At 46.4% G+C, this 26,871-nt stretch overlaps 1 protein-coding gene across 2 annotated transcripts; it reads right to left on the reverse strand.

Moving 5' to 3' along the window:
• Window positions 1-651: 651 nt before the first annotated feature.
• Cby2 (chibby family member 2) lies at window positions 652-11,481 on the reverse strand. Of its 2 annotated transcripts, XM_051161059.1 has the most exons (3): window positions 11,407-11,481; window positions 11,029-11,109; window positions 652-1,860 (listed from the first exon to the last, which is right to left on the reverse strand). In XM_051161059.1, exons 1-3 carry the CDS (start codon window positions 11,479-11,481, stop codon window positions 652-654), a joined length of 1,365 nt encoding a protein of 454 aa, XP_051017016.1. The 2 variants fall into 2 exon arrangements, with proteins under 2 accessions (XP_051017016.1, XP_051017017.1); XM_051161060.1 differs by lacking the exon at window positions 11,029-11,109.
• Between the last annotated feature and the right edge of the window lie 15,390 nt (window positions 11,482-26,871).

Below are 26,871 nucleotides of genomic sequence, written 5' to 3' on the forward strand. Positions count from 1 at the left end.
CTAACAAACCATGGACTCCGCATGCTAATGGTGATTTTTGTTACGTTTTGGTGAGGGGCGTGATGAGTACAGGCAGAGGTCTACAAGGACTCTGTCGGCTCAGTTTTGCTCTAAAGACCAAAGTCGGTCATCTGTGTCATGTGCCCCCGGCCCCGCTCCCAAAACTCCTTGCTTTTTGTAAAGCTAGGTGTTTTACTCTGTAGCCTAGGTAGGCCTTAAATCCACAATCCTCCTGCCTCAGCCTCTTGCCTGAGTCCTGAGAGTACAGAAAAGCATCACCATATCCCGCTAACTTTATAGAAGGGGAGAAAAAGTGCAGGGGTTGAAAGAAAAGGGCGGGGCGGGGGATGCTGAGTAATGAGAAGGTTGATAAGGAGAGAAGAGGAACAGGAAGCAGAAGCGAAGGAAGTAGGAAGTCACGAGAGTAAGGAGAAGGAAGGGAAAAGGCCATGATTCCACACAGGTGTTGGCTGCCATCAGCCTCCCATGACTTTATTGCGTCTCTGGGTGGAGGGCGGCCCTTTCCCCGATGTTCCACGGGCACGCACTGGGAGGCCAAGGTGAGGAAGACAAAGGGAGGCTGAGGAGTCGCTCTGGCCTGGTCTCGGGGCGTGGGGGGAGGGGGGGCGGTCTATGTCTGCTGCCAAGGCCTCAGACCCTGCTGGGCTTCTTGGGCTCCTTGTTGTTCTTGGCCGGCATGAAGGCCACCAGCTCCTCAATAAGCATATCCATCCGTGCCGTGACCTCCGTCACCGTGTCGATGACCATCCGCTGCTGCAGCTTCAGCTTGTTGTTCTCCCACAGGGCCTTGTTCTCCTCCTGGCAGGCGCGATGCTCCTCGCGCAGGACGTGCAGGGCCCGGTTCTCCTCCTGCAGCAGCCGGTTCTCCTCCCGGAGGGACTGCAGCGCCTGGTTCATCTCTCTCAGCAGCTGCAGGGGCTGAGCGCTACCAACGCCGCCATCTGCCAGGGCGGGGCCCACCTTGCTATCCTCTTCCCCGGAAGAGGAGGGCCCAGACAAGTTGTTAACCATCTCCCTCAGGGCTCGCAGTTTCTTCGAATCCTCCTGTGTTGATGAGGGCCCCTTGGGTTCCTCAAAGGCGGAGGAGAGGCCCTGGCTCTGATCTGGCAGAAGCCCGGCGTTATGGGACTCCTCCTTGGGGGAGGAGGTGACCTTGCCCTCGTCAGCAGAGGTCGCGTTGTCCTCTGCCTGGGCCCAGTAGGCCTGCCTCTGCTCCAGCAACTGCTGGAGAGCCCGGCTCTCTTCTCGAATGAGCTGCAGGGTGTTCTCCTTGCTACGCTGACCAGGCAAGGTAGCGGGCTCTTTCTTCACCGCTTCCTGGGAGGCTGTGTCCTTGTGCAGCAACGGGGAGGTCATCTGGCTCTCCTCGTGGCCCAGGGTGCTCTTGCGCTCTTCCCAAAAGACCTGCAGGATCTTGTTCTCCTTGCGGAGGACCCTGTTCTCGTCCCTCAGGGCCCTGTTCTCGTCCCTCAGAGACTTGTTCTCTTCCTGCAGCAGGTACTCCTTGGCCAGCCTCTTGTGGTGCAGCTTATGATGGAAGGAGGAGGAGGGGGAGAAGTAAGGGGACTGCATGGGGCAGTTCTCGCTCACCCAGCGCCCGTCCTGGAAGACGAACATCTCGTCGCTGAGCTGCACCCGGGGAGGGTTGTAGTCCAATTCCAGGTCAGCCTGGGAGGTGGGGCGCTCCATGGGGTCGAAGGGTACGGAAGAGAAGCGGTTGAGTGGGTAGGAGTGCTGGCTGGCTACCCTGCGGTTCATCCGGTGCAAGGCGGCCTGCCTGGAGCAGCGAGGAGTGGTGTACAGATTGTGGAGCCTCAGGAAGGGTTCAGCGGTGCCCCTCTGTGGGAGAGAGCAAGGCAAGCTGTTAATGGCGGAAGTGTTAAAGGACTGCTGCTGCTGGTGGCCTAAAAGGCCGGGAGACTCCTTCGCCTGACCTCCAGGGATCCTCGCAAGGAAGTATTGCTATTCTGGGGAGCTTTCTTCTGAATTAATGAATACTGAACCGTGGGCTAGGCTCCTGTAAGGCTCTGGTCATCAAATCGAGGTCACCTGATCAAACATAACGTTGTGCTTCTGTTTAGAGACACCCTCGCGAATGTGTAGATTGACAGTGGGTGTACCTGCCCTGGCAGAGTTCGGCTAACAAGCTTGCTCCATGAGGCACAGCACAGACACACTGTAACCAGGAAGGCTTTAACCACACATTGTAGACACCACTTTAAATGGTGAAACCAACAATAAGCACAAACGTTGCCAAAATGTGGTGGTGTATAGACTGCAAATGGGACCCTGCTCTCCAGGATGGCGGTTCACAACAAAGTGCTCCTGAACCCCAGTTCTCGGCTGCACACCCCCATGCGAGCTCTGTATAGATCCAAAACTGACTTCAAGTATTCTATGAGCACTGGTGCCAGTATAGTTCAAAGGTCTATAAATTCATAACTACCATGAGCTACGCATTGTGCGAGCCTATAACCCTAGCTTCTCGGAGGCACTTCAGGACTTGAAGGCTATTCTGGTCTAGCAGAACTGGTCTAGCAACTTCCAGGCCAACCAGAGCTACATAGAATAAGACTCTATTCTCAAAAAATGAAAAGCCGCAGATAAGATCCAATCATACGGTAGAAACTAAAGGTACTGATCTTCGAATCAACCTTTTTTTTTAAACCTCTGGCCTTGCTGTTTATCAGTTATAAGAAGATGGGTACATTGTGTGAATCCCCGTGTGTAAGATTTTAACTTAGGATAACTGCACCTCTTCAAAGAAGGTATTAGATCCCCCAGAGCCGGGGTTACAGGCGTTTGCAGGTACCCAGCTGGTTATGTGGTTACATTTTACCTACACAATTCACTTAATCTCCACAACACTGATGAATGAAGTATTTCAACTTGAACATTTCTATTCTGAAAAACTCTCAGTTCCAAAGTGCTTTGAAATCTGAGGTTTCTGAGCATCCCACATGATCTACATGATGTTACAAGTGAAAAATCCTGCACTTGCCTTCATACGAAGACACAGGTATACTAGTATATAAAATTATTGTGAATCGCACGTGTGTGTGTGTGTATATATATATATATATATATACATAATAGAGAGAGAGAGAGAAGAGGGGAGATGGACTCCCTCCTCTCTCCAAAATCTAAAACCATCCCTTTAAAGTCTGCCTCCTGCACGCAGCACACTAAGCATCCATGGTGGGTGGTTTTAGTCATCAACTTGTCACAAGCTAGAATCGCCTGGTGGGAGTTGGGGAGCACTAAACGGGGGAATTATTGGATTGAGTTGTCCTGTGGCATACCTGTGAGGGATTTTCTTAACTGAGTTAACTGAAGTAGGAAGACCCAGCCCTCCCCGGGTCGTACTGTACCCTGGGTTTGGGTCCCGGGCTATATAAGAGCAGAGACAGCGAGGTAAATACTAGAAGCGTGTGTGCAATTAGTCTCCCTTTGCTCTTGACTCTGGAATGTGACCGGGTGTCTCACCTTCACTTCTTTACAGAGATGAGCTGTGACCTGTAATTGTAAATCAGATAAACCCTTTCTTCCCCTAAGCTGTTTCTATCGGGGCATTTTTATCACAGCAACAGAAATAAAACCAAGAGAGCAGCCGCGTCATCATCTTGAACCTAGGACCCAAAGCAGCTTTGATCTCAAAACTCCCATGACTGAGTCCTGTTGGAGACCGTCTTGTTTCTCCATTGCCTCTAAAAGGAACTTAAACATGGCTGCTGTGCCTGCTCCCTGGGTGCATAAGAGCTAAGCCTTCATAAGGCCAAAAGAGTCCTGCTGGCAGCAACATTTAACGATTGCTGTTCTAAACCACCATGAAATACTGAATACATTGCTTTACAAAATAAATAAACTCTGCCAAAATGTAAGCAACAAAGCTGAAGAAATGTGCATAGATTCGAGGCCCCAGGCTCCCTACGCCAGTGCTCACAGCCCTTTCTTTCACAGTAGGTTACCTGGGATAGTCCCAGATTTCTTCCATTGGCTGAACTAATCTGCCTGATGACCTGGGTCCTGACAAGAGGCCCGTCAGACACAGGAGCATCTGTGCTTGGAACATCATGGAGGGGTTCTGCCGAGCCTAGGCAGATCAGTCAACAAAGGAAAGCCTCTTCTTGGTCTTTGGGACATGTTCTCACTTAGAGATAGAGACCAACAGGTGAAAAGAACAAAGCTGGCTCGTGGCAGAATGGGGAATGAAGATTGGGGGTGTGGGGGGAGGAGCTTGCGTCTCTGAGGCTCATCATATCTCCTCCATTAGGTGTTAGAATGGGGACCAAGAGACTGTCTTCAGGAGCAAGGAACAAACAATGTACTCATAGCTGTGACCCAACAAAGTGTTAGTGCTGGGGATCCAGGAAAGAGTCCTGGGTACCAACAAGGCCCTCACAGGTGCCTGAGGCCCGGCCTATGGACTGGAATCCTTCCCGAGCACAGGCCTAGCCTCTCCTGATGTTTGCTTTCTAACATGAAGATGCTTTAAACCAACAATGAATGTGTGGCATACTGTTCCCAGGGACCCTGAAAAACATAGTCAAGTAGCCAACTGGAAAGGGGAGGCAAAAGGCAATGGGAAAAGGAAGGAGACACCACCCGGGTCTCTTACTATAGGATTTCTATATACTCGTGCTGTAGGATTTCTATATACTCGTGCTGTAGGATTTCTATATGCTCGTGCTGTAGGATTTCTATATGCTCCTGCTATAGGGTTTCTATATACTCGTGCTGTAGGATTTCTATATGCTCCTGCTGTAGGATTCCTATATACTCGTGCTGTAGGATTTCTATATGCTCGTGCTGTAGGATTTCTATATGTTCGTGCTGTAGGATTTCTATATGCTCGTGCTATAGGATTTCTATATGCTCCTGCTATAGGGTTTCTATATACTCGTGCTGTAGGATTTCTATATGCTCGTGCTATAGGATTTCTATATACTCCTGCTGTAGGATTTCTATATACTCCTGCTGTAGGATTTCTATATACTCGTGCTGTAGGATTTCTATATACTCGTGCTATAGGATTTCTATATACTCCTGCTGTAGGATTTCTATATACTCGTGCTGTAGGATTTCTATATGCTCATGCTGTAGGATTTCTATATGCTCGTGCTGTAGGATTTCTATATGCTCGTGCTGTAGGATTTCTATATACTCCTGCTATAGGATTTCTATATGCTCGTGCTGTAGGATTTCTATATGCTCGTGCTGTAGGATTTCTATATGCTCGTGCTGTAGGATTTCTATATGCTCGTGCTATAGGATTTCTATATGCTCCTGCTATAGGATTTCTATATACTCGTGCTGTAGGATTTCTATATACTCCTGCTGTAGGATTTCTATATACTCGTGCTGTAGGATTTCTATATACTCGTGCTGTAGGATTTCTATATGCTCGTGCTGTAGGATTTCTATATGCTCGTGCTGTAGGATTTCTATATGCTCGTGCTGTAGGATTTCTATATGCTCGTGCTGTAGGATTTCTATATGCTCGTGCTGTAGGATTTCTATATGCTCGTGCTATAGGATTTCTATATGCTCCTGCTATAGGGTTTCTATATACTCGTGCTGTAGGATTTCTATATGCTCCTGCTGTAGGATTCCTATATACTCGTGCTGTAGGATTTCTATATGCTCCTGCTGTAGGATTTCTATATGTTCCTGCTGTAGGATTTCTATATACTCCTGCTGTAGGATTTCTATATACTCGTGCTGTAGGATTTCTATATGCTCGTGCTATAGGATTTCTATATACTCCTGCTGTAGGATTTCTATATGCTCGTGCTGTAGGATTTCTATATACTCGTGCTGTAGGATTTCTATATGCTCGTGCTATAGGATTTCTATATGCTCGTGCTGTAGGATTTCTATATGCTCGTGCTGTAGGATTTCTATATGCTCGTGCTGTAGGATTTCTATATGCTCGTGCTGTAGGATTTCTATATGCTCGTGCTGTAGGATTTCTATATACTCCTGCTGTAGGATTTCTATATACTCCTGCTGTAGGATTTCTATATACTCGTGCTGTAGGATTTCTATATGCTCGTGCTATAGGATTTCTATATACTCCTGCTGTAGGATTTCTATATACTCGTGCTGTAGGATTTCTATATGCTCATGCTGTAGGATTTCTATATACTCCTGCTGTAGGATTTCTATATACTCGTGCTGTAGGATTTCTATATACTCGTGCTGTAGGATTTCTATATGCTCGTGCTGTAGGATTTCTATATGCTCCTGCTGTAGGATTTCTATATACTCGTGCTGTAGGATTTCTATATACTCGTGCTGTAGGATTTCTATATGTTCCTGCTGTAGGATTTCTATATACTCGTGCTGTAGGATTTCTATATACTCGTGCTGTAGGATTTCTATATGCTCGTGCTGTAGGATTTCTATATACTCCTGCTGTAGGATTTCTATATACTCGTGCTGTAGGATTTCTATATGCTCGTGCTGTAGGATTTCTATATACTCCTGCTGTAGGATTTCTATATACTCGTGCTGTAGGATTTCTATATACTCGTGCTGTAGGATTTCTATATGCTCGTGCTGTAGGATTTCTATATGCTCCTGCTGTAGGATTTCTATATGCTCGTGCTGTAGGATTTCTATATGCTCCTGCTGTAGGATTTCTATATACTCGTGCTGTAGGATTTCTATATACTCGTGCTGTAGGATTTCTATATGCTCGTGCTGTAGGATTTCTATATGCTCCTGCTGTAGGATTTCTATATGCTCCTGCTGTAGGATTTCTATATGCTCCTGCTGTAGGATTTCTATATGCTCGTGCTGTAGGATTTCTATATACTAGAGCTCTTGGGGTGAAATCTTCTTCTCAGATGGAGTTACTGGGGTTGGTGGCCTTCCACGTAAAGCGTTTGGGAATGGGCCTGAAGAGTGGGCAGCCAGGCTTAACAGACCCACACCGCTGTGTGTGCTCTATATTTCAGGTGCCAGGAATGTAATCCTCAAACTCACACACTAATGGTGCTTGAGAACTGAGACCTTTGCGGCGTGGATTGGATCCTGGGGGAATGGGCGAACCCATTCAGGGGTCCACGGCTATTACAGGCGCATCTGTTATAAATCAAGCTCTCTGTGGCTTGCTTGCTGTATTTCAGCAAGCGATGCCTTCCACCCTTCTGTGACACAAGAAGGCCCCTGCCAGACGATGACCAGGTGCTGCTATAGTGCCATGCTCTTGAACTGTCCAGCCTCTGTGTTTTGTGAACTACCTGGCCTCGGGCATTTTGTTATAGTACCATAAAACTGAGGAAACAGCACTGAACTTCTCTCCCCCACTTGAAAGATGCATCATCACCCAGAAGAGATGTCGGCATACTCGAGCTTGGTCAGCCGAACGTCTATAGCACCTGCTTTGCCAACACCATTGAGGGTTAACAAGTAGGGAATGCTCAGCCAGCTGAAGGAGTTTTAATGCACCGAAGGACACCAGGGTTCTAGAGGGAGAAACCACAGTGCTAACTTCACAGCTGAGTCCCACTGTCAATTTAAAAAAAAAAAAAATCACACGGTAAATGTGATTGGTTTTGATAGACTTGCAATGCTAATAGCAAAGAGGATAAAGATGTCAGATGTAGTCATCTTAGCTAAAATTTTGCTCTTAAACTATTCCAGCTGGTATTGCTGTGAGCCAAAAAGGAGAAAAAGTCAAGGGGAAATGGCGAGGGCAGTGGGAAGTACTGTCAAGAGATCATTTTGACCAAGATGCAGATCTTTCATTGATGATCTGACAATAACAATGTCTTAATGAAACTCCCAGGGTGCTCACTGGGGAAGCTTGAATGCCTGGGAAAGTGTGGGAAAGTGAGTGTGTGTATACACGGAATCAGGAGATCAGTTGCCTGGACAGGAAACAACACTATGGCTTGTAAGTTAATGTGCTAGAGGAAAATAGATGTGAAAACACACATGTTCAATGTGAAGGGGGGAGGGGGATGGGAAATCAATAGGACCTGAAAAGACTTAACGGAGATAACTAGTGAATCATAGTGTTTACGGTGTAACTGAGAACTCCAGCCACCCAATAGGCCTGGGCGCTGGGAGCCAGGGGTACTGTTATAATTTCCTTCCAAAGAGAGTGAGCTCAACTCAAAATGAAGCTATGTGGGGCAGGAACATGCAGGAAGCCTTGGGAGTTAGCAGTCCAGACGAGGGGAAGGGATGTACTATCTTCTAGAAGCAAGACAAGAATTAGAACTGTGACATCACCTGGACCTACTAAGTAGGGTGACAGGCTGGGCACTGCCCTGGGTTAAATCTCAGCATCCTGGCTACCAAGCCTCCCAATTCCCAGAGCTGTGAAATCTCTGCCTTACACTTGTGTGGCCCATGGCCAGTATATAATGCCATCAGCGCTCCATCAATATCCTCCTCCCCCAGCACTTTCTCATTTGGGGAGGTACAGTGAAGCCCTGGGGGTAGGTCAGTTTCCATCTTCTGTTTTTCCATGACTACTTCCCTACCCAAGAGGACCAGTCTAGGGGATCCTGGCATGTTGCCTGGCTTGAGCCTCCATGGCAGGTGGGCCTATAACCACCCCAGCAGGAATGAATATATCTCAAAGAGATCCTTATGTCCCTCCTTCTAGCTATCAGATGACTGAAACACTGGTCCCCAAGAAATTTCTCCAGTGCTCTTATGTTTGGAGAAGGTAGAGGCTGAAGGCTTGTGCTAGCCAGAGGGGAAGACTGTCCTTCAGAAAGAGGTTTCGCCCAGTCCTGTTAACTTTTCTGACCACCCTGCAGGAGAGACTGGGGCTTGAAACAATGATGCTGGGCTGGATCACATCACAACCAGGACTGTTTAGTTATGTATACCTCTGGCCCCCTATATAACCCCTAACTTCCTGCCCAAGATGGACTTGGAGGAATCAATAACCTCTTTGTTCCTCCCTCAAGTGTTGCCACATTGAATACATCTCCTCTTTCTGCCTTTTTTTTTATGATTTTTTATTAATTAATTTATTCTCATTACAACTCAGTTGTTCTCCCATCACTTGTATCCACCCATTCCTCCCTCCCACCCCCACCCTATTCCCCTCCCCTAGGTTCCATGATTGAGGGGGACCTCTTCCCTCACTTTATGGTCACAGGCTATCAAGTCTCATCTTGGTATCCTGCCTATTCTTTCTTTGAGTGCCACCAGGGCTCCCCACCAAGGGGAGGTCGTCAAATATGGGGCACCAGAGTTTCCCTTCCGATCATATAAATCTTTCGCCTTTCTGCCTTTCAAACATCAGTTATTTGCTTAATTTCCTCTTCGTTGAGTGCTGACAAAGCCTGGCTGGCATACTCAAGGCCGCATCTGGCCGTGAGAAACAAATCTCCAGACAGCCATGATCCCTTCATTCCTTATCCCTTTGTCCCCTGAGGTCCAAGTAGCTGTATCAGGTCCCACAGCACAGGAAGTGGGGCTGAGGGTGGGGGCTGGGGGAGGGGAGGCCAGAACAAACCCAAGACTTCTCAAATCACCTTTCTTCTTTGACTGCTAAGCTGGTTCCGGGAGCTGGGCATGGGAAGCCGTGCCAGGGGTGGCTGAAAGGAGCTTTCTATTCTTTCTATACCATGGCAGCAATGAGGGCTTTGTGTCAGCTTCATAGGATTAAGAAACAATCCAGAACATTAACAAGGCACAACCCTTGGATGTATCTATGGGGACTTTATCAGGGAGGATGAACAGGGGAGTGGGCAGCATACTCAATGTGGTTAGTCCCCATGAGCTAAGATCCTGGACTGAATAAATGTGAGGCCGTGGCCCCACCACCGTAGCGTCCCCTTCACCATGAACTTAACACTCTTCACCAAGAGCCAAAGTAGACATTTCCTTTCTTAACTTGCTTATTGCCAGGTGTTTGGTCAAAACAATGAGAAGAGTAATCACCACAACCGCTTTCAAATCCTATTACCAACTCCTTTCCCACTCTCACATCTAGGCTGCCGTCTCCTCTCGGCCCTTAGTCTGTGGGCTGGTAAGGAACCAAAGGAACCATGCCCATACTCACACACAGTAGCAGACAGATGTGCGAGACCTAGCAAGGGTCCTTGTCCTTCTATAAGATGACCACGACATAGTTACCTAATAATCTGGCTCAGCTTTCGTGATATAAAAGTGGCCGCTCACTACAATGCTATAAGGAAAATATCATGCTGGATGTTTTCTTGCCTGGCTGTATTTGCTGAGCTTGTCACAGTTACAAGAATACTGAACACCCGTTAGACATTCATCCTCTTCTGTTCACACCTCCCTGGACTAAACTTTTAGATAAGTTACCTGTGCCTTGGATCCCTCCATCTTACATTTCACCTCCACTGGTTGTTGCATGGCCCTGGTCTTCCAATGAGCTCCTGGCTGACTCTGGAGAAAGCAAGGCCACCCCTTTGTGACATAGCAGCAGAAGCAACAGTCAAAACAAAGGGACCCTACCAAGTAAGCCACTGCATGCAGGAGACCTGAGATCGCAAGCTGCAAGGGGCTTAACCATTCCTTGGTCTCAAAAGAAACAACTGAATGTCCATCCCACCCCCCCTCCCCAGACTATCTTTGGCCCACAGCAGGGCTTAATTCTCTTGACAGCTACATGCTGGGATTTCAGCTCCTGGATTCATTCTTATACACATGACTTCAAGCTCAATTCTAGCTCCCCACAGATATCCAAACTGGTTAGACACCACCATGCAATGAAGGATCTCCTTTGGAAAGACTGGATTTTTCTTACAGTATCATCAAACCTTGAAAGGCTTGCCCTTAGTGGGGGGGGGGGCAGGAGGGCAGGGGACCCCGGCCATCCAACTTAGCCCTCTCAAGACCAGAGGTCCCCAAGGTCCAGAGAGACCATGTGTCCTCCCCCAGACACATAGCCAGGGAAAAACCAGCGAGACAAGAATCTGAGTGGCTGCCTTCTCTGTTCATCCTGTAAAGGTTTGGAAACAGGGTTATTGTAGCTGAGTTACATCCTTCCGTGGTTATCCCTACCTGAGGTAGAACCACATTGGTTGGGATTTCTAGGCTTTCAGATCTGGTATCTCTCTTTCTTGTAAACGTTGGCCTCGAGTGCTGTGAACAAGAAAAAATTAAGTTTTCCCCTTCTCAACCCATCCTCAGGGCCTCAGTGGCTCGCCTGAAACACATGACTACTTTCTACACACTTATGCCCTGCTTACAAATTAATTAGATAGCTTATAAAATTCTTGGTCTAAAGGTATGTGTAGATGGTACCTGACCAGAAATCTTATTGATCACTGAACACAAGTCAAGACAGGAATTAACTGATAGAAAAGCCTGTTGAAAGTCTTTGACAGTTGCAGTTCGCCCTGGCTTTAAACTACCATTTCTAATAATAAGTAGCCATACCAACGTGAGGTGCCAGGTATAGGTCCTATGCATAAGCTGGTCACCAAAACACTCAGAACATTCCAGAGGTGACATCACAGAACACGATCGTGATTTTCAGAGCTCATGGTTTCTCTTGAAGCGTCTCAGGTGGGAATGGGACTTCTGTAGGTAGCCTGTGTTATTGCTGCCTGTGCCCATGTGGCTAGCCTGGGTCAGAGTGACACACAATGGCCCCAGAACTCACACTTGTTTGGTCACCCCGGCTGCCAGTCATACCTCACTGCCAGGCTGGTTTGAAACTCCCCACCTCCCTTACTTCAGCTGTGTAACTTAGAAAGGAGGAAACATTTACTGCCCAGACCTGGGGAGGATTTGTCACTATGGTTTCATTCAGTTTCACTCAGATGCTAGCTACAGGGAGTTACTGTCAGGTTCTAGGAGTTAGGGCCCCATCCTTACAAAGTGGCCTTCACTTGAGATACCAATCCCAGATCAAGGCCACCTATACTGTAACTGATCAGACATGACCCAGGGGCTCAGGTTCAGTGGTTGCCTCTCAACTCAGGAAAGTGCTTTATGCTGAGTTACGGTTTTATTATGAAGCCAGAGCTCAGGAGGAGCCCATAGTAAAAAGGATGAGATACAGGAGGGAGCTTCAGGCCTCCTCTGCACTCACCTGCCTTCCAGCATCTTCAGCACCAAGGTCTGACTCCTATTTACAAGAATTTGTGAACTTCCATTACGCAGGCAAATTTAATTAAATCGTTGGCCTTTGATCATTTAACTAAATGTCAAGCACTTCCTGCTTCCCAGGAGGTAGAAGTTTGCTGAAAATTTTCAACTTTCTAATCCCGATTGGTTCCTCTGGCAACCATCCCCGCCCTCCTAGAGTCAGTCATTCCACTGTGCTCCAGTCAGGAAATTCCAAGGGTTTTGGAAGCCCCGTTCTATTATACAATTATATCACACGTAGAAGTTGCTTTAAGGACACAACACCCTGGCCCTCCATCCTCACCTCAGCCAAACCCATCGCCTCCAGAGCCATTACAGAGAGCTCCCTTGCGTATCTCTGTTCTGTGTGATTTTGCCCCTTTGGGTAGGGAGAGAGTGGTGACCCAAGGTCAGCAGACCCGCAGATCCTGAAACTGGTCACTTGAGTCCCCCACCCCCAAATTACAAGCAGAGAAGATTCAACTATACCGAAGTTTAAAGATGCATCCAGAGGAAAAACCAGTGGCCAGTTCCATTGTCAAAGAATTTGTGTCAACTAAGAAATTTCAAGGATATTTTTAATGTGTGTGTGTGTGTGTGTGTGTGTGTGTGTGTGTGTGTGTGTGTGTGTGTGTGTGTTAGTTGTTGGCTACTCTTGCCAACTCTAGTGGCTGGTTTCCTACCATAGATTTCCTTTGTTAACGTTGTATATTTGGTGAACTTTATAAACCCTCAAGGCAGGAAAGCGGTCCTGTCTGAGGAGCTCCAGCAGCCAGGCTCCCTCCCGCAGTCTTCTCTCTCATATAGCACTTCCAGCCGCCGTCTCCAGCCCCTCCGTAGAACCCTTCCCAGATTGTGCTAATTTTAGATAAAAAGTCTGAACAAAAAGCCACCAAACCCTGAACAGTAAAACCCACCAATCCCTGAACTCTCCCTGAAGCTCAGGATTTGAAACCCCACCAGTCCTCACCCTGGAAATCTCTGCCCTAGAAAGTTTCTCCTCCTCAGAAATCCTATATAAAGGCAGTGTCTGCTCAGTCCCCTGCTGTCCTCTCCTGGGAGCAGGGGCAGCCAACCATGGATTCACCCTACCAAACCCTGGACCCTCCTAATAAATTTCTTTTATGAGTTTTGCTACCTGGCATGGCTCGCTCATTGGGAGAAGGCAAGAAGCAATGAAGAGAAGAAGGGAAGAAGTGGAGTAAGGCTGAGATTCCTGAGCTCCTCAGCTCAGCTGGGACACCCTCCCCTGGGAGCCGCAATGCCTCTGCTGAGGAGGCTTCCTCTCAGAGCTCTGTGGGTCCTGAGCTCCTGTATCTCAGGATGCCCTTCCATTGGGATACCTTCTCCCCTCAGAGCTGTGTGGCTCCTGGGCTTCCTGAGCCTCAGGACACCTTCCATCTGAGCAGGAAGGCCAGCACTAGTACACGTGGAGGCCAGAAGACAACCTTGGGTGTCATCCCTCAGCTGCCGTCCATCTTATATTTTAAGACATTAGCCTGGAACTTGACAATTGGGTGAGACTGGCTTCCAGCGAGCCCCAGGGATCTGCCTGTGCCCACCTTGCCAGCACTGCCTGACGAGAGGGGCCCACATTAGAATTTTTAGGATTCTTTTTACATGGGTTGGAAGATCAAATGCAGGTCCTCACAGCTGCAAACCCACTGAGATACTAGACTTGTTTATGTAATTTTAAAATCATGGTTACAGATGCACAGTGCTGGGTTTGCCATCGTTGCCATTTTAAAGTGTATAGTTCAATAGCTCTGAGTATATCCACGCTGTTGTGTGAGAGCACTCTAGACTCTCTCATCTTAGAAAACCATGACTCCCATTAAGTGCTAATTCTCCCCCATTCCTTCCCTCCAGCCCTTGGCAACCACATCCCCATTTGTTACTGTTGTGTCTATGATTTAAACTACGTTAATGTCTTAGCGTTGCTAGTGTTGCAATGAAACACTGTGACCAAAAGCATCTTGGGGAGGAAAGGGTTTATTTCATCTTATTCTTCCAGGTAACACTTCATCACTGAGGGAAGTCAGAGCAGGAAGGCAGAGGCCATGAAGGAGTGCTGCTTACTGGCTTGCTCTTGTGGCTTGCTCTGCATCCAGGACCACCAGACCAGACATAGCACCACCCACGGTGAGCTGGGCTCTCACTCATCAGTTATCACTCAGCCCCATAGCTCACCCACAGGCCTGTCTCCCCACCCACCCACCCCCGTAGCTGAGGACCAAACCCAGGGCCTTATGCTTGCTAGGCAAGCACTCTACCACTGAGCTAAATCCCCAAGCCCCACAGGCCTGTCTTATGGAGGTACTTTCCCAATTGTGTTTCCATCTTCTTAGATGACTAGCTTGTGTCGAGTAGAAAAACAGCAAGCAAACCCAGTAAACTACCCAGCACAGTTAGATATCATAAATGAGTGAAATTACAAAATATCCTTTTGCGACAAGATTTACTCAACTTGAAACAAATATCAAGATTTCCTTCTTTGAAAAACCCGAGTCACGTTTCACTGTATGTAGATATCACCTGGGTGGCGACTATCCTTGGATACTGGAAATTATGCTGCCGTAAACTTGAGTGTGCAGACATCTCTCTGGGGTCCTGTTCTGAACTATTTTGGATGCATGTCCAGAAGTAAAATCGCTCAATGACAAGGCAATTCAGTTTGTTTTGTTTTGTTTTGTTTTTTTAAGATTTATTTATTTTAATTACATATACAGTGTTCTGCCTGTATATATGCCTGCACACCAGATCTGATTAGAGATGGCTGTGAGCCACCATGTGGTTGCTGGGGATTGAACTCAGGACCTTTGGAAGAACAGACAGTGCTCTTAACCACTGAGCCATCTCTCCAGCAACCCTCCCTGCCCCTCCTTCCCCCCCCCCCGCAATTTAGTTTTTTAATTTGGGGGACACCTCCTCACTGCTTTGCATGGCACCTGCATTATTAACCCTCCCACCAACAGAAAACTTCCCAATTCTTCACAGCCTCACTGACATTTGGTGTTTTAAGTGGGTGGTTCCTGTTCTACCTAAAACCATAGTTCTGTTTCTCCTCACGCCCCAGAGGAGCATTTGCACACCACTGGATGTGAGCAGAGTTTTGTACCAGGAAGATTTAATGTCCCCAATGAACTGAGGTCTGGAGGGGGCTCCCTTATGCAAGATTTGCTATCTCTTTGGCTTTGGCTCAACCGTCAACCAGCTGACATATAATTGGTACTTCTGTTGTGAACTGTCAATAAAGTGTTGTTCCCACAGCCCATGTGAGAGTCTCTTTTTCTGCTTGCTAGACGGATTGATTTTCTCTTTTATTTTTAAAGAAAGGAACACTTAACCTGGGCCATCCCAGTCATGGCATTTGCAGTTGCCCACTACATAGGATGGTACCCCAAATGCCTGTTATTACTCTGATTAACACAACCATCAATCACCCTTGTTCCATGAGCATCTCAATCGGTGGGCACTCCACCGAGGCTTGTGGGTTTTTTATCTAGACAAACTCACTAGAGATAAAAGGTAAGCAGGCCCCTAAGACTCCCCAGGGTCCTAAGGCCTACAGCTGTCTGTCTGATATGGAGTTAGTCCAACAGCAAGAAGGCTGTCAGAGAGCAAAGACCCCTACCCTTCCTCCAAAAACCCACACAAACTGAAGCTCCTCAGCCCAGTAACCAGAGGTGAGCATCAGGATTACACTTTGACCTCTCTTTCCTTCACCCCTATGGAGGAAGGCATAGGAAAGTGGGTAAGTATAATAATTTATCTCACACGGAGAGTGTGCCCCTGTCCTAGTTTGCTGTGTCTGTGATAAACACTACGACCAGAAGCAACTAGGGGAAGAAGGGGTTTATCTGGTGTACACATCCTGATCACAGTGAATTGTTTAGGGAAGTCAGTACAGGAACTCAGGCAGGAATTGTGGAGGAAGCTGCTCACTTCACCTGGCTTTCTTAGCTTATGTCCTTATACAGCCCGGGATTGCCTGCCTAGGAGTGGCATCTCCCACTGTGGCCTGAGGTCTCCCATAGCAATTGTGAATCAAGAAAATACCCCACAGATAAGCACACAGAACAATCTCGTAGGAGCTGTAGCTCAGGGAACATTCGCTCTTTCCAGGTGATCATACTTTGTATCAAACTGATAAAACAAAATTAAAATTAAATAAAAAAGAAGGAAGGAAGGAAGGAGCACAATTGGCCCCTGTGGTGATTTGGATGCCCCCCTACTCCCACTACTCCCATTCCCACCCCACCCACCCCATATCCCCCTCCACATCCCCACCCCTCCCCTGTAGGCTAATATATTTGCAAGCTTAATCTGCAGTTGATAAACTATTTGGAAGGATTAGGAAGTGTGGCCTTGCTGGAAGAGCTGTGTTGCTGGGAATGGGCTGTAAGGTTTCAAAAGCCACACCAGACCCAACCTCCGCCTCCTCCCCCCCCCACTCCCCCACTCCCCTTCCTCCCCGCCACCTGCTACCTGTAGATCAGGTTATTAACGTCTTAGTCTTAGTTCCAGTGCCACACCTATCTGTTTCCCACCGTAAGGATAATCAACTCACAGTGTGAAACTGTAAAGCCAGCCCCAATTAAATTCTTTCTTTCTTTGATAAGAGTTGCTTTGGTCATGGTGTTTCTTCACAGCAATACAACAGTAACTAAGATAACGCCTTGTCAACTCAAGGCAAATATGCATCCTCATTAAACCACAACATTTTAAACATTTCCTTCCTTGTTTATCACCCAAGTCTCATGTTACTGTCACAATATAAACCATGGTTTAACTTTTTTAAAGTCTCACAGTCTTATTAGAAAAATTCATCACTTAGAAATTCAGTATTTCCTTAAAATATTGTCTGACATCTTAACTGTGGGCTCCCATAAAATAAAAGCAAGTTAATTTTATTTTTCACTTCAAAGGGGGAAGAACCAGGACCCAGTTAGAATCAGATAAAAGCAAAACCAAAGTCCAACAGTGTCAACGGGCTCAGTACCCAACGTCTGAGATCCACCATGATGTAAACTCCAAACGGTCTGGGTAGTCCCACCTCTCTGAATCTGCCACCTGCAGCACGGGTAACTTGTCACACAGGCTCACGATATCTCCTCACTCATCACTGCCATTGCTGGTCCCCCCATGATCCTGGCATCCCTAACACTCTGGGACCTCCACTGCAACTGGGGCTGCACCTTCACCAATGACCTCTTTGGGGACTCCAACTCCGCCACACATGCCATGACCCCCTCAGTGCTACAGTGTCCGTGCTGCTAAAACTAGTACCATGTGAGAGACAATTATACGTTACCAAGTTTGGTTGCCAGACAGAGATGTAGCTGCAACCCCCTCCCCAACCCCGACCACCACAGCTGCTGTGTGCTGCCCCTGAGGAAATACAACCCAAAGGATCTCACTCCAATGACAATGACCTCTTACAAACTAACGCTAGGTTCAGCAATCCCAGGCAGCCTGCGTCAATTATCCCAGTAAAGCAAAGGTTTCACTTCCATAATTTTTTAATCCAAAATATCACATAAATGGCCCCGGGGTAGAGTCTTTACTTCCTCAGAAACTTCTCAGACAAGACAAGCCTTCATCATCTGCGTCTCCCCAACATTCTTCTCTCCCAAGCTCCCACAGCAGCACATTAAGCTCTGAGTGCCGCCAGCCCACAGTGTCACGTGATTCCACAGTTCTCCCCGCCCTCCCACTCTCCCGCCCCACCCCCGGCCCGCTCTCAATGCTCCATTTTCTGTCTTTTACCACTTCAGGCCCCCTTTGCCCTCCTCAGGGCAAGACCCTGCCAAAGCCTCCCCTCACTCACCTTCTCTATCTCTTTCATCCCCTTCCTTCATTCTCACCAGCTCCTTCCTCCTGCTCCTGCTTTCTTTCTCCTCCTCTTTCCACTTCTCTCTTTCTGCCTTATTCTCTCCTTGTGCTTCCCCTGTAGGCCTTTGCCACTCACTTCTCCAATTCGGTGTAGCCAAGACTTGTGGGAAACTGGGATTCCCAAACGGAGACACATAGCAGGCACTTTAAAGTAAGGGGGTTGGCACACTTACATCCCGGAAGTCACCCAAAGAGTTAGTGGGGAAAGGTGAAAGAGACCACATGCTGGAAAGCACCCCATGTGACATTCAAACTTGAAGACCTCTATGTACAAGCCTCACATAACTTTACAAACCCCCAAACACCAGAAACGCAACTCTTTCCTGAACTTGATCAATCTCTTCACTCAGTCCAAAAGGGAGGGCTTTGATTAAAAAAAAAAAAAAAGTGATCCATGGAGGGGATAGAGAAATGGCTCAGTGCTGTTCTTCCAGAGGACCCAGGATTGATTTCTAGCAACCCACATGGCAGCTCAAAATTATCTCCAACTCCAATTCCATATATAAACTTAATGGTTCCTTGGGACTGTTCAATCTCATCCCATTACTGACCATTTTTTTTTTCTCAGCCAACAGAACTGACAAAAACACCCAGAAAGACACACAGAGAGGCAACTAGGGTTGGCCACCACACAGACTTAAACCAGGGATCTCATGACACCTAAAGAGTTACGGTTCTATTGTTATGAAAAGACACCACGACCGAGGCAGCTCTTATAAAAGAAAGCATTTGGTTGGGGTCTTCCTTATAGTTTCAGAAGGTTAGCCCATTATCATCGTGGCTGTGGGCGTGGCAGACATGGTGCTGGAGCAGTAGCTGAGAGCTATACCCTGATCCACAGGCCATAAGAGGGACACTTTGCCTGCCTTGAAACCTCAAAGCCCACCCCCCAGCAACAAACACACATTCTCCAACTAGGGCCACACCTCTTAATCCTAATCTGGTCAAATAGTACCGTTCCCTGATGACTAAGCATTCAAATAGATGAGTCTTAGACGGCCATTCTTATTCAAAACATCACGGGGATTTTCCTGGATCCTGAAAATATGGACCAGATCTTTGCTGGAGTAGGTCTTTGTTTCTGTTTTGGCAGGTGTTGTGTTTTAAGGTCGGAGTGATGTAGTTAACATGGCATCAGTTGTGCCTTAAGGTCTGGAGGCCCCATTACATAAACACGGATGAGATAACTGTATTTTAAGGGGAAAGGTGGGTTGTTTTGTTTTTGAGATGTTTTTTAAAATATATATATTTTAAAATGGGGCTTCTCTGCATCACTTTGACTGGCCTTCAAGTCCATTTGTAACTCAGGCCAGCCTTGAAGATACTGTCTGCCTGTCTCAACTTCTGAAGTACTAGGACCATTGGCATGTGTCACCACACCTGTCGCCAAAATAAAAAGTAATGTTTTAAAGCAACACGATTGTGCATGAGGAAGGTGGCTCAGTGGGTAAAGGTGCCTGCTGCCAAGCCCGACCACCTAAATATAACCACACAGTGGAAGGTGTCCTGTAAGTTGACCTCTGACCTCCACACACATATACATATATATGCTGTGCCTTGTCATGTAACCATCCCAGACAGATAAATACATAAATGTGAAACACAATTTTAAGTAGTGCTGTTTTATCTTGGTCATTGATAATGCCAAAAATATCTTGTATTTTCATTGAAAAGGTAAATTATCAATAGAATTTATTGGTTGGGACCATGGTATAATTAAATGTGCTTCTTCTTAATGAGCCAAGCATCAGATTTCAGTTGGAGTTTTGAGTTAAGTGCCTGCCATCCCTGAAAAGGCTATCCCATAAAAACCCTGTAGGTCTAAATGGAAAAGCACATTAGTGATTGCATCCTCTAAATCATAATCTTCAATATTCGATCTTACGCACATAAGCCTGGTAAAGTTTCCCTATGGAATTACCACTTCTCCCCTTGTAGGTCAGTCTCAGAAAGGCACAAACCGTGGGGATTAGCTAATGAGAGTGGGTGTGCAACTCTGTGAATAACTAAAACTTACTGTTATATGGCTCTAAAGGAGGAAGCTTACATGTAAAAATATCTCAATTTTAAAATGCCCAGCAGAAGATTTTTGGCCCAAAATCAAAACCCCACCTAAAACTGTTCTTCTAAAAAAAAAAAAAGACAAGAAACACTTTTTAGACAGAGTGCCTTGACATGTTCTCCACTGTCAGACACAGATGTTTCACATGTATCTAGCACAATGCATGCATAGATTGACGGAGATACTTTCCTTCACTGGATATGTTGCTTTCAAAAACATTAAAAACAAAAAAATCCTCTTAGCTCGCTACTCATTGTTCAACCACCATCTCTACCAAGAAGGAAAAAGAAAAAAGGCTGCATTTTCTTTCTTTTCAAATGGTTCCGAGATAATGCACTGTAAACAGCTACTTGTCACCACAAAGGCCAGCAAATGTGATGCTTGGTCTTTTTTTTAAAAAAAAAAAAAAAGAGAGAGAGAGAGAGATGACTGAAAAACCTTCAGTGGCACCAGAGGCTTCCAGAGCATTCTCTATACTGACACAAAAGAGATGGTCAAATCTCAGGGAGCCCTGTCACTTTTTAAAAGTAGGTCGCTTCCATTCACGCTACGCTGTGGTGTGTTGTACGTTTTTCCTGCCTTGACTGCTCTGTGGTAACAGTTTGGTCAGAAATAAATCTCTATGAGCTTAAATAAATAAATGCATGGCAAATAAACTTCCTGAGTGACACTACCTCCATATTCTTCTAGCATCCTCTTTAGATTCCAGCCAAAGCAGCTACTCCATCAAATGTTATCTTCAACCACGGTTCCCTCAGCGCATCGTCGCTGGCAGAGATGTGATTTACGGTTGAGAATGTTTTTCTTCTGGCATGCTTCCTATGGCTCATTCAGAAAAGAGCAGTGCTTTGTATATTTCAGTATTGAAGCAGAAGCAACATCTGTATTTCAAACAGCTGTAGACTAATCACTTCCTGGTTTATTTCTATCACTCATTCCTTCCGAGTTTTCCTGGCATCCACCAGCAACCTTTGCAACTAAGGATAAGGATTCACTTCATTTAATCTTTCAGGAACAACGTATTGAGTACCTTGAATTGGCCAACCACTCTCTGAGGAAGTCATGAACAAAATTAAATTTTTATAAAGCTACACACCTATAAGGAAAAGCCAGTGACAGACAAGTTTTCAAATTCAAATACAAATTATCCTGCCGAGTCTGCTGAGGATTGCTTCCAGGGCACAAATATCTACATGCTTAATCAAGACTTCCATGTAAAATGTCGGTTTATGAAACAAAAATGAACACAAAATGACTGTGTTTGAATTAACCTACCCACATCCTTTACGGTTTAATCACCTTTGGCTTATTTATAATATGCCCCCAAACAATGAAAGTAGTGATTAGATTATACTGTTTAAAGGATGACAGGAAAAAAAAAAAGTTCTGCACATGATCAGCATTGACTTTTATGGCAATGGCAATGTGAAGTCATCAGAAGGTGTGTACTAGACATGGCGTGACTTGACCAAGGTAGAAAAAGAGTTCTCTGGCCCTAGTGGAGAGTAAGCAGCAAAATGGTAAGGCAAGCGCAAAGGACCAATTTCAACAGGCGAGGCCAAAGACAGACGCACATAGTAAAGGCCAGAGGACCTGAGAAACAGACTCTGCATATATTTTGATGCAGACCAATGGGACTTGCTGCAGGTTTAGCTATAGGGTAGAAAAGAAGGGAGATAGAGTGCTCCACAGGTCTAATCTAAGCTCCTGGGAACCGTCAGATTCTTGGAGGGAGGTGGGGGTGGGAAAGGAGACAAAGGTGGGCCACAGACGGAGATGCAGAATTAGGTCTGGAGACGGAAAGACTGTAGACAGGAGTAAGTGTAAGGACCAAGAAAAGAGCCCCTTGTAAGAGTCTGGAATCACAGGAAGCCGTGTGGAATGGAAATGTCAGTTTAGGACTTGTTAGCGTGTCAATGGGATTAAAAGCCTTGCCACTTGATTTATTTTTCCATTCATCATTTCACGTGTATTTATTGCCTTGGCGAGAACAGGTAGTCCCAGACCCACATCGCTCTTTTTTAACCACCACTAAGTTTCAAACCCAAAAGAAACCTTTCAGCACCACTTCTCATACATTTATTAATGTTTTAAAATACTGCATTGGACATGATTTAGATAGTTTAAAAATACAGTACATCGCTTTATAGTATATTTTTAAAATTATGATGGCTTTGAATTCTTATTAGCCAAGACAACACAGTTAGGTGAGGTTCACCATTAGAGAATGTGTAGATAAATCTGTATTTACTTCTTAGTAACTTCATTGTAAAGAGAGACTGTTCTAGAAGAAACACTGACACGGTGGCCCTTTCTCTTGCCAATTTCATTTTCCTTGTTATTACATCCTACCCACACATCTCTCCTCAGAGATCTTAGGCTGTATTTCCACTTTGGGATAAGTAGTCTAGTTATGACCAGAGAGCATCATTCCTAAATCCACTTCATCTAGCACAGATGAGCTGCCGCCCAGCAACGAGGAGGGAAATGTGTCTTGCTCAATCCCTGCAGAATCTGCTTTTCAGGACAGCACTCCCCTTCAAACAGGGGCACCCTCAGGCCACTCGAAGATGCTAGTGTCTGACCTTGAGTTACAGGTTCATAGAGCTCAGTTTCCTTCTAATTAAAAAAAAAGTCAATGGGAAATGGGGCTGGAGAGGCGCCTCGATGCTTAAGAGCACAGGCTGCTTTTTGCAGAGGACCTGGGTTCTGTTCCCAGCACTCACATGATGGCTCAAAACCATCTGCAACTTCAGTTTCAGGGGATCTGATGTCCTCTTCTGATTTTGGATGGCACCAGGTGCACACGTGGCACATAGACATACATGTGGACAGAATACCCATACACATTTTTTAGAAAAAAAAAAATTGTAGTCTATAGAAGTTGAAATCATGCTGTTCTTTTCCCATATCCAGGGAGGAGGTGCTTTGCACATCATTTGAGAGACGCTGCTCACAGGTTGCTTTGATTTGATGCAGCCCCTTTCACTGATGAGGATGTGACAAGTGAGGCTGCCATACAATCAGAATAGGACCGGGCCCCAGCTCCTGAATCAACAGAATCCCCATCAACCTCAGTTCCCACACACCCAGAGATGCCTAACAATGAACAAACTTAAAGATGAAAACATCCAAAGGCCAGGGTTGTTAAAATTGAAGGCTTGCCTGGAGGTTATTTAAAAATTAAAACTGTGCTAATTTTTTTTTCTCTGAAGCAATTGGTATTAAGTTTTGTGGGGGTTTTTGTTTTGTTTTGTTTTGTTTTTGTTTTTGTTTGTTCATTTGCTTGCTTTTAACGTTGACCCAAGACTGGGGAAATGGTTCAGTGGATAAAGTGCTTGCTATGCAAGGTCCAGAGTTCAAATCCCAGAGCCCATGTGAAAGCTCAGTAGGCTTGTTGGACTGCCTGTCACCCTAGCACTTAGGACACAGAGAACCCCAGGGCAAGCTGGCTAGTTAGAATAACCACAATTGGCAAGTTCTAGGTTCAGCAGAGAGACCCTCTCACACAATATAAAAGGTAGAGAGCAATCCAGGAAGACTCTCAATGTCAACTTGGTATGCACACAAATACAAACTTAATGGGTGGGGGAGAAGCCTTCTGCTCTCTCACCCCATTCCTGAGGTCATAAGAGGGGTTGAGTTGGCCCCATCCCTTGCCCGCTGCAGCACTCAGGAGAGCAAGCGCTGTACCTTGTCTGGGCATCACAGTAGAGCTGGGCCCTGGAAGAGGGTGTACAGGTAAACCACCCCTGAGGAGCAAGAGTGTGGGAGAGCTGGCCCCTGCCACTCTGTTGTGAGGTGGTGTGAGTGCTAGGGTGACATGCTCCCTTAGCCTCTCCTCCCCAAAGTGTCTCGGAAACCTGACCCTGGAGTCACTAGAGCAGAAGGGCTAGTCCTGGTCACTGGCTATAGCATTTGGGAGGAAGGGCCCTTCACCTCACCTCACCTGGGCAACATAGTGGAGCTGGCTCTGATGGCAAAGGCATGGGTGAGCCAACCCCAAGGGTACAAGAGCTGGAAAGCTGGCCCAGCCCCTCACAGGCTGCAGCACTCAGGAGAGTAGGCCCCAAACTTTGACTGGGCAGCAAAGTGGAACTAGCTCTGGAGGCACGGGTCAGGGTAAGCCAGCTCAGCTCCCACCCAGGCCCAGATCCAGGGCTCTGCATTGACCAATCCTAAAATCTCTATCACCTGTGAATGGTTGGGACACATGAGTGGAACAGTCCTGCTGATCCAAACCTACAGGATCACCATGACACAGGGCAACAACCAGGAAGAATCCCGATGAGAATCCAATATTGATGGTGTCACAGATGCCAGATGTCTCGAACCAGACCAATGAGTCATTGCAATGAACATCTGCAAGTGAAGATGTCTGGACAGAGGGATAAACTGTGACATACTAGGGCTTCCACTATGAGATGTTTTCTATGCTTCGTTGTTGTTACTTGCTTGCTTGCTTGCTTGTGTGTTTTATTTCGGGGAGGAGGTTACAAGGACAAAGGGCAGATATGAGGGGATGGAGAGGTGAATGAGACTGGGGTGCATGATGTGAAACTCGCAAAGAATCAAAGAGTTTTTAGAACTTTAATTTACCTTAAATGTACCTTCCATGAACAAGCAATATAGGCTCACCCAATTTTATAATGCATACAAATGACCTTGAAGATCTCAAAGGAGGTCACAGAACCCGTTCTCAACCCAAAGTCAAGCCCACTAGGACCCAATCACTTAAGAATCCCCTAGAAAGTGATTGCATTTGGTACAATTACAGTGCCCTCACTGAGAAGCCACTTAGCAAAGAAAGAACCGTGTCCTCAAGGACTAATCCTGAGGGCAGCTGAGCCTCGGAACAAGATTTCAACATGGATCATTACTGTGCTTTACCTCTGAGTGGAAAAATGCAAGTAATCACTCCCAAAGAAGGAGCTAATAATTACTTGAAAGCCCTTCCCCCAAAGCCAGCCACTCAGCCCGTGCCCTGTCACAGCTCCATGGCTAAGCAGACTATGTTAGCAGCAGGACTGTTCAGTGGCAATCGTGTCCTTTTCAGGTTTCACTCAAAGATCATTCTTTCCATTATGATCCTTGAAGCGAAACCAAGAAGGGGTTGAAACACCCCCGACGGTCTTGCTCTCGAATCCCAGCCTCAGACATGCCTATTAATCCAATACAGTAAAACTCACGAACTTCTGGGACTCCTTGAGGCGCTCTTATCGTAGAAATTGTTTCCCGTGAAACTGCTTTCTCCTACATCGTTAAGGAAAGTTCCGTCTTAACTCGACTCGCCACAGGGAGGACGTGGAAGCAAAGTATCCAGTCGTCGAGAAACACGCATGCTTATACATGCTGAGGCTCCAAGAAGCATTACAGGGACTGTCCAGTCTGGACTGAAAGTTGCAGGCCACTGCAGGCTCTGGGCCTAGCAACTGCCAGCTTTCTTAAGTAACAAAACAGAATAAAGGGGGCTGGAGAGATGGTTCAGTGGTTAAGAGCACTGTCTGCTCTTCCAAAGGACCCGGGTTCAGTTCCCAGCCACCACATGGCAGCTCACAACTGTCTGTAATTCCAGTTCCAATGGCTCTGACACCCTCACGCTAAAACAGAATAAAGACCTCACGATGCCCCCAATTACACAGCGCACCTAAAAGCCACCCTGTTTTCTGCAAAAGGACGTTTACGGTTAATGCACCTGTGTTCACAGAGCTTAGAAGAGGAGACTGGAGGAATGGCTCGGTCTGTAGAGTGCTTGCTGTTTCAAAATAAGGTGAATAGCGTTCCTGAAGAGTGATACCGAAGGTTGTACTCTGGTCTCCACATGCATGCCCGTATATGTGTGTGCATGCACACACGCACGCGCACGCGCACACACAGTTTTGGAGAGGGGGTACCTGGTGATAAAGAAGACATTTACTTATATTCTTGCACAGTGTACAGTGTGCCAGTTAGAATTTTGTTGACAAAACTAGAGTCACTTTGGAAGGAAGAACCTCAACTGAGGAATTACCTCCATCAGACTGGGCTGTGCGCATGTCTGTGGGGCATTTCTTGTTGCTGGTCTATGTAGGAGGGCCCAGTTCACTGGGGGTAGTGCCACCCCTAGGTAGGGGGACCTAAGGTGTCTAAGAAAAGTGACTGAGCAAGTCAGTACACAGCATGCTACGGTCTCTATTTCAGGGTCTATCTCCAGGTTCCTGCCTCCCTCAATGGTGCAGTGTGAGCTGTCAGATGAAATAAGCCTTTTCCTTCTCACGTTGCTTTCGGTTAGTGTTTTAACCCAGCATCAGAGAAGCAAACTAATAAACATGGGCAGGGTAACAGAAAGTCTGCGTCCAACTGCAGACGCTAGAATTGGACTGCGTACGTTGATCTATACAGCAAATGGATTGGTGTGGCTGACTCCTGAGTCCTGTTCACTGGGAGGCTATTAATCCTCCATGTGGCCTTGAGCCAGAGCTTTTAAGCATCTCTTATCAATTTCCTGCAATGATGGAATGGAGATGAAAATACGACTACCTTACAAATCCTACTAGAGCAAAAACTCCTTTCTGTTGGTATATCCCACTGTAGCCAATATTTGTGTCCTTCTTGCAATGAAATGCCGCTTACGACGAGTGAGACATCAAATGGCTGTCAAGGGGCACTTAAGTTTCTGTCATAGACTGGACTTTAAAAAAGCATTCACACACGAGGGCCTGAGGGGTCAGCTGCTGAAGAAGGACAGTTTTCCTTTCTTATAAGAACATGAAAAATGGCCTTGGCAGATTAACTGTTTTTTGGTTTTTTGTTTTGTTTTGTTTTGTTTTTGTTTT

Source organism: Acomys russatus, chromosome 18 (assembly GCF_903995435.1).
Source record: "Acomys russatus chromosome 18, mAcoRus1.1, whole genome shotgun sequence".
In the NCBI taxonomy this organism is placed as follows: Eukaryota; Metazoa; Chordata; class Mammalia; order Rodentia; family Muridae; genus Acomys; species Acomys russatus.

What these genes read in the sequence shown, in the direction of transcription:
- Cby2 (XM_051161059.1), bottom strand. Translation starts at nt 11,481, where the DNA reads ATGTCACCTCTGGAATGTTCTGAGTGTTTTGGTGACCAGCTTATGCAT. An exon ending in ATACCTGGCACCTCACGTTG is followed by an intron (nt 11,110 to 11,406) that starts GTATGGCTACTT and finishes TCTTGTTCACAG; the next exon opens with CACTCGAGGCCAACGTTTAC. An exon ending in CCAATGTGGTTCTACCTCAG is followed by an intron (nt 1,861 to 11,028) that starts GTAGGGATAACC and finishes TCTCTCCCACAG; the next exon opens with AGGGGCACCGCTGAACCCTT.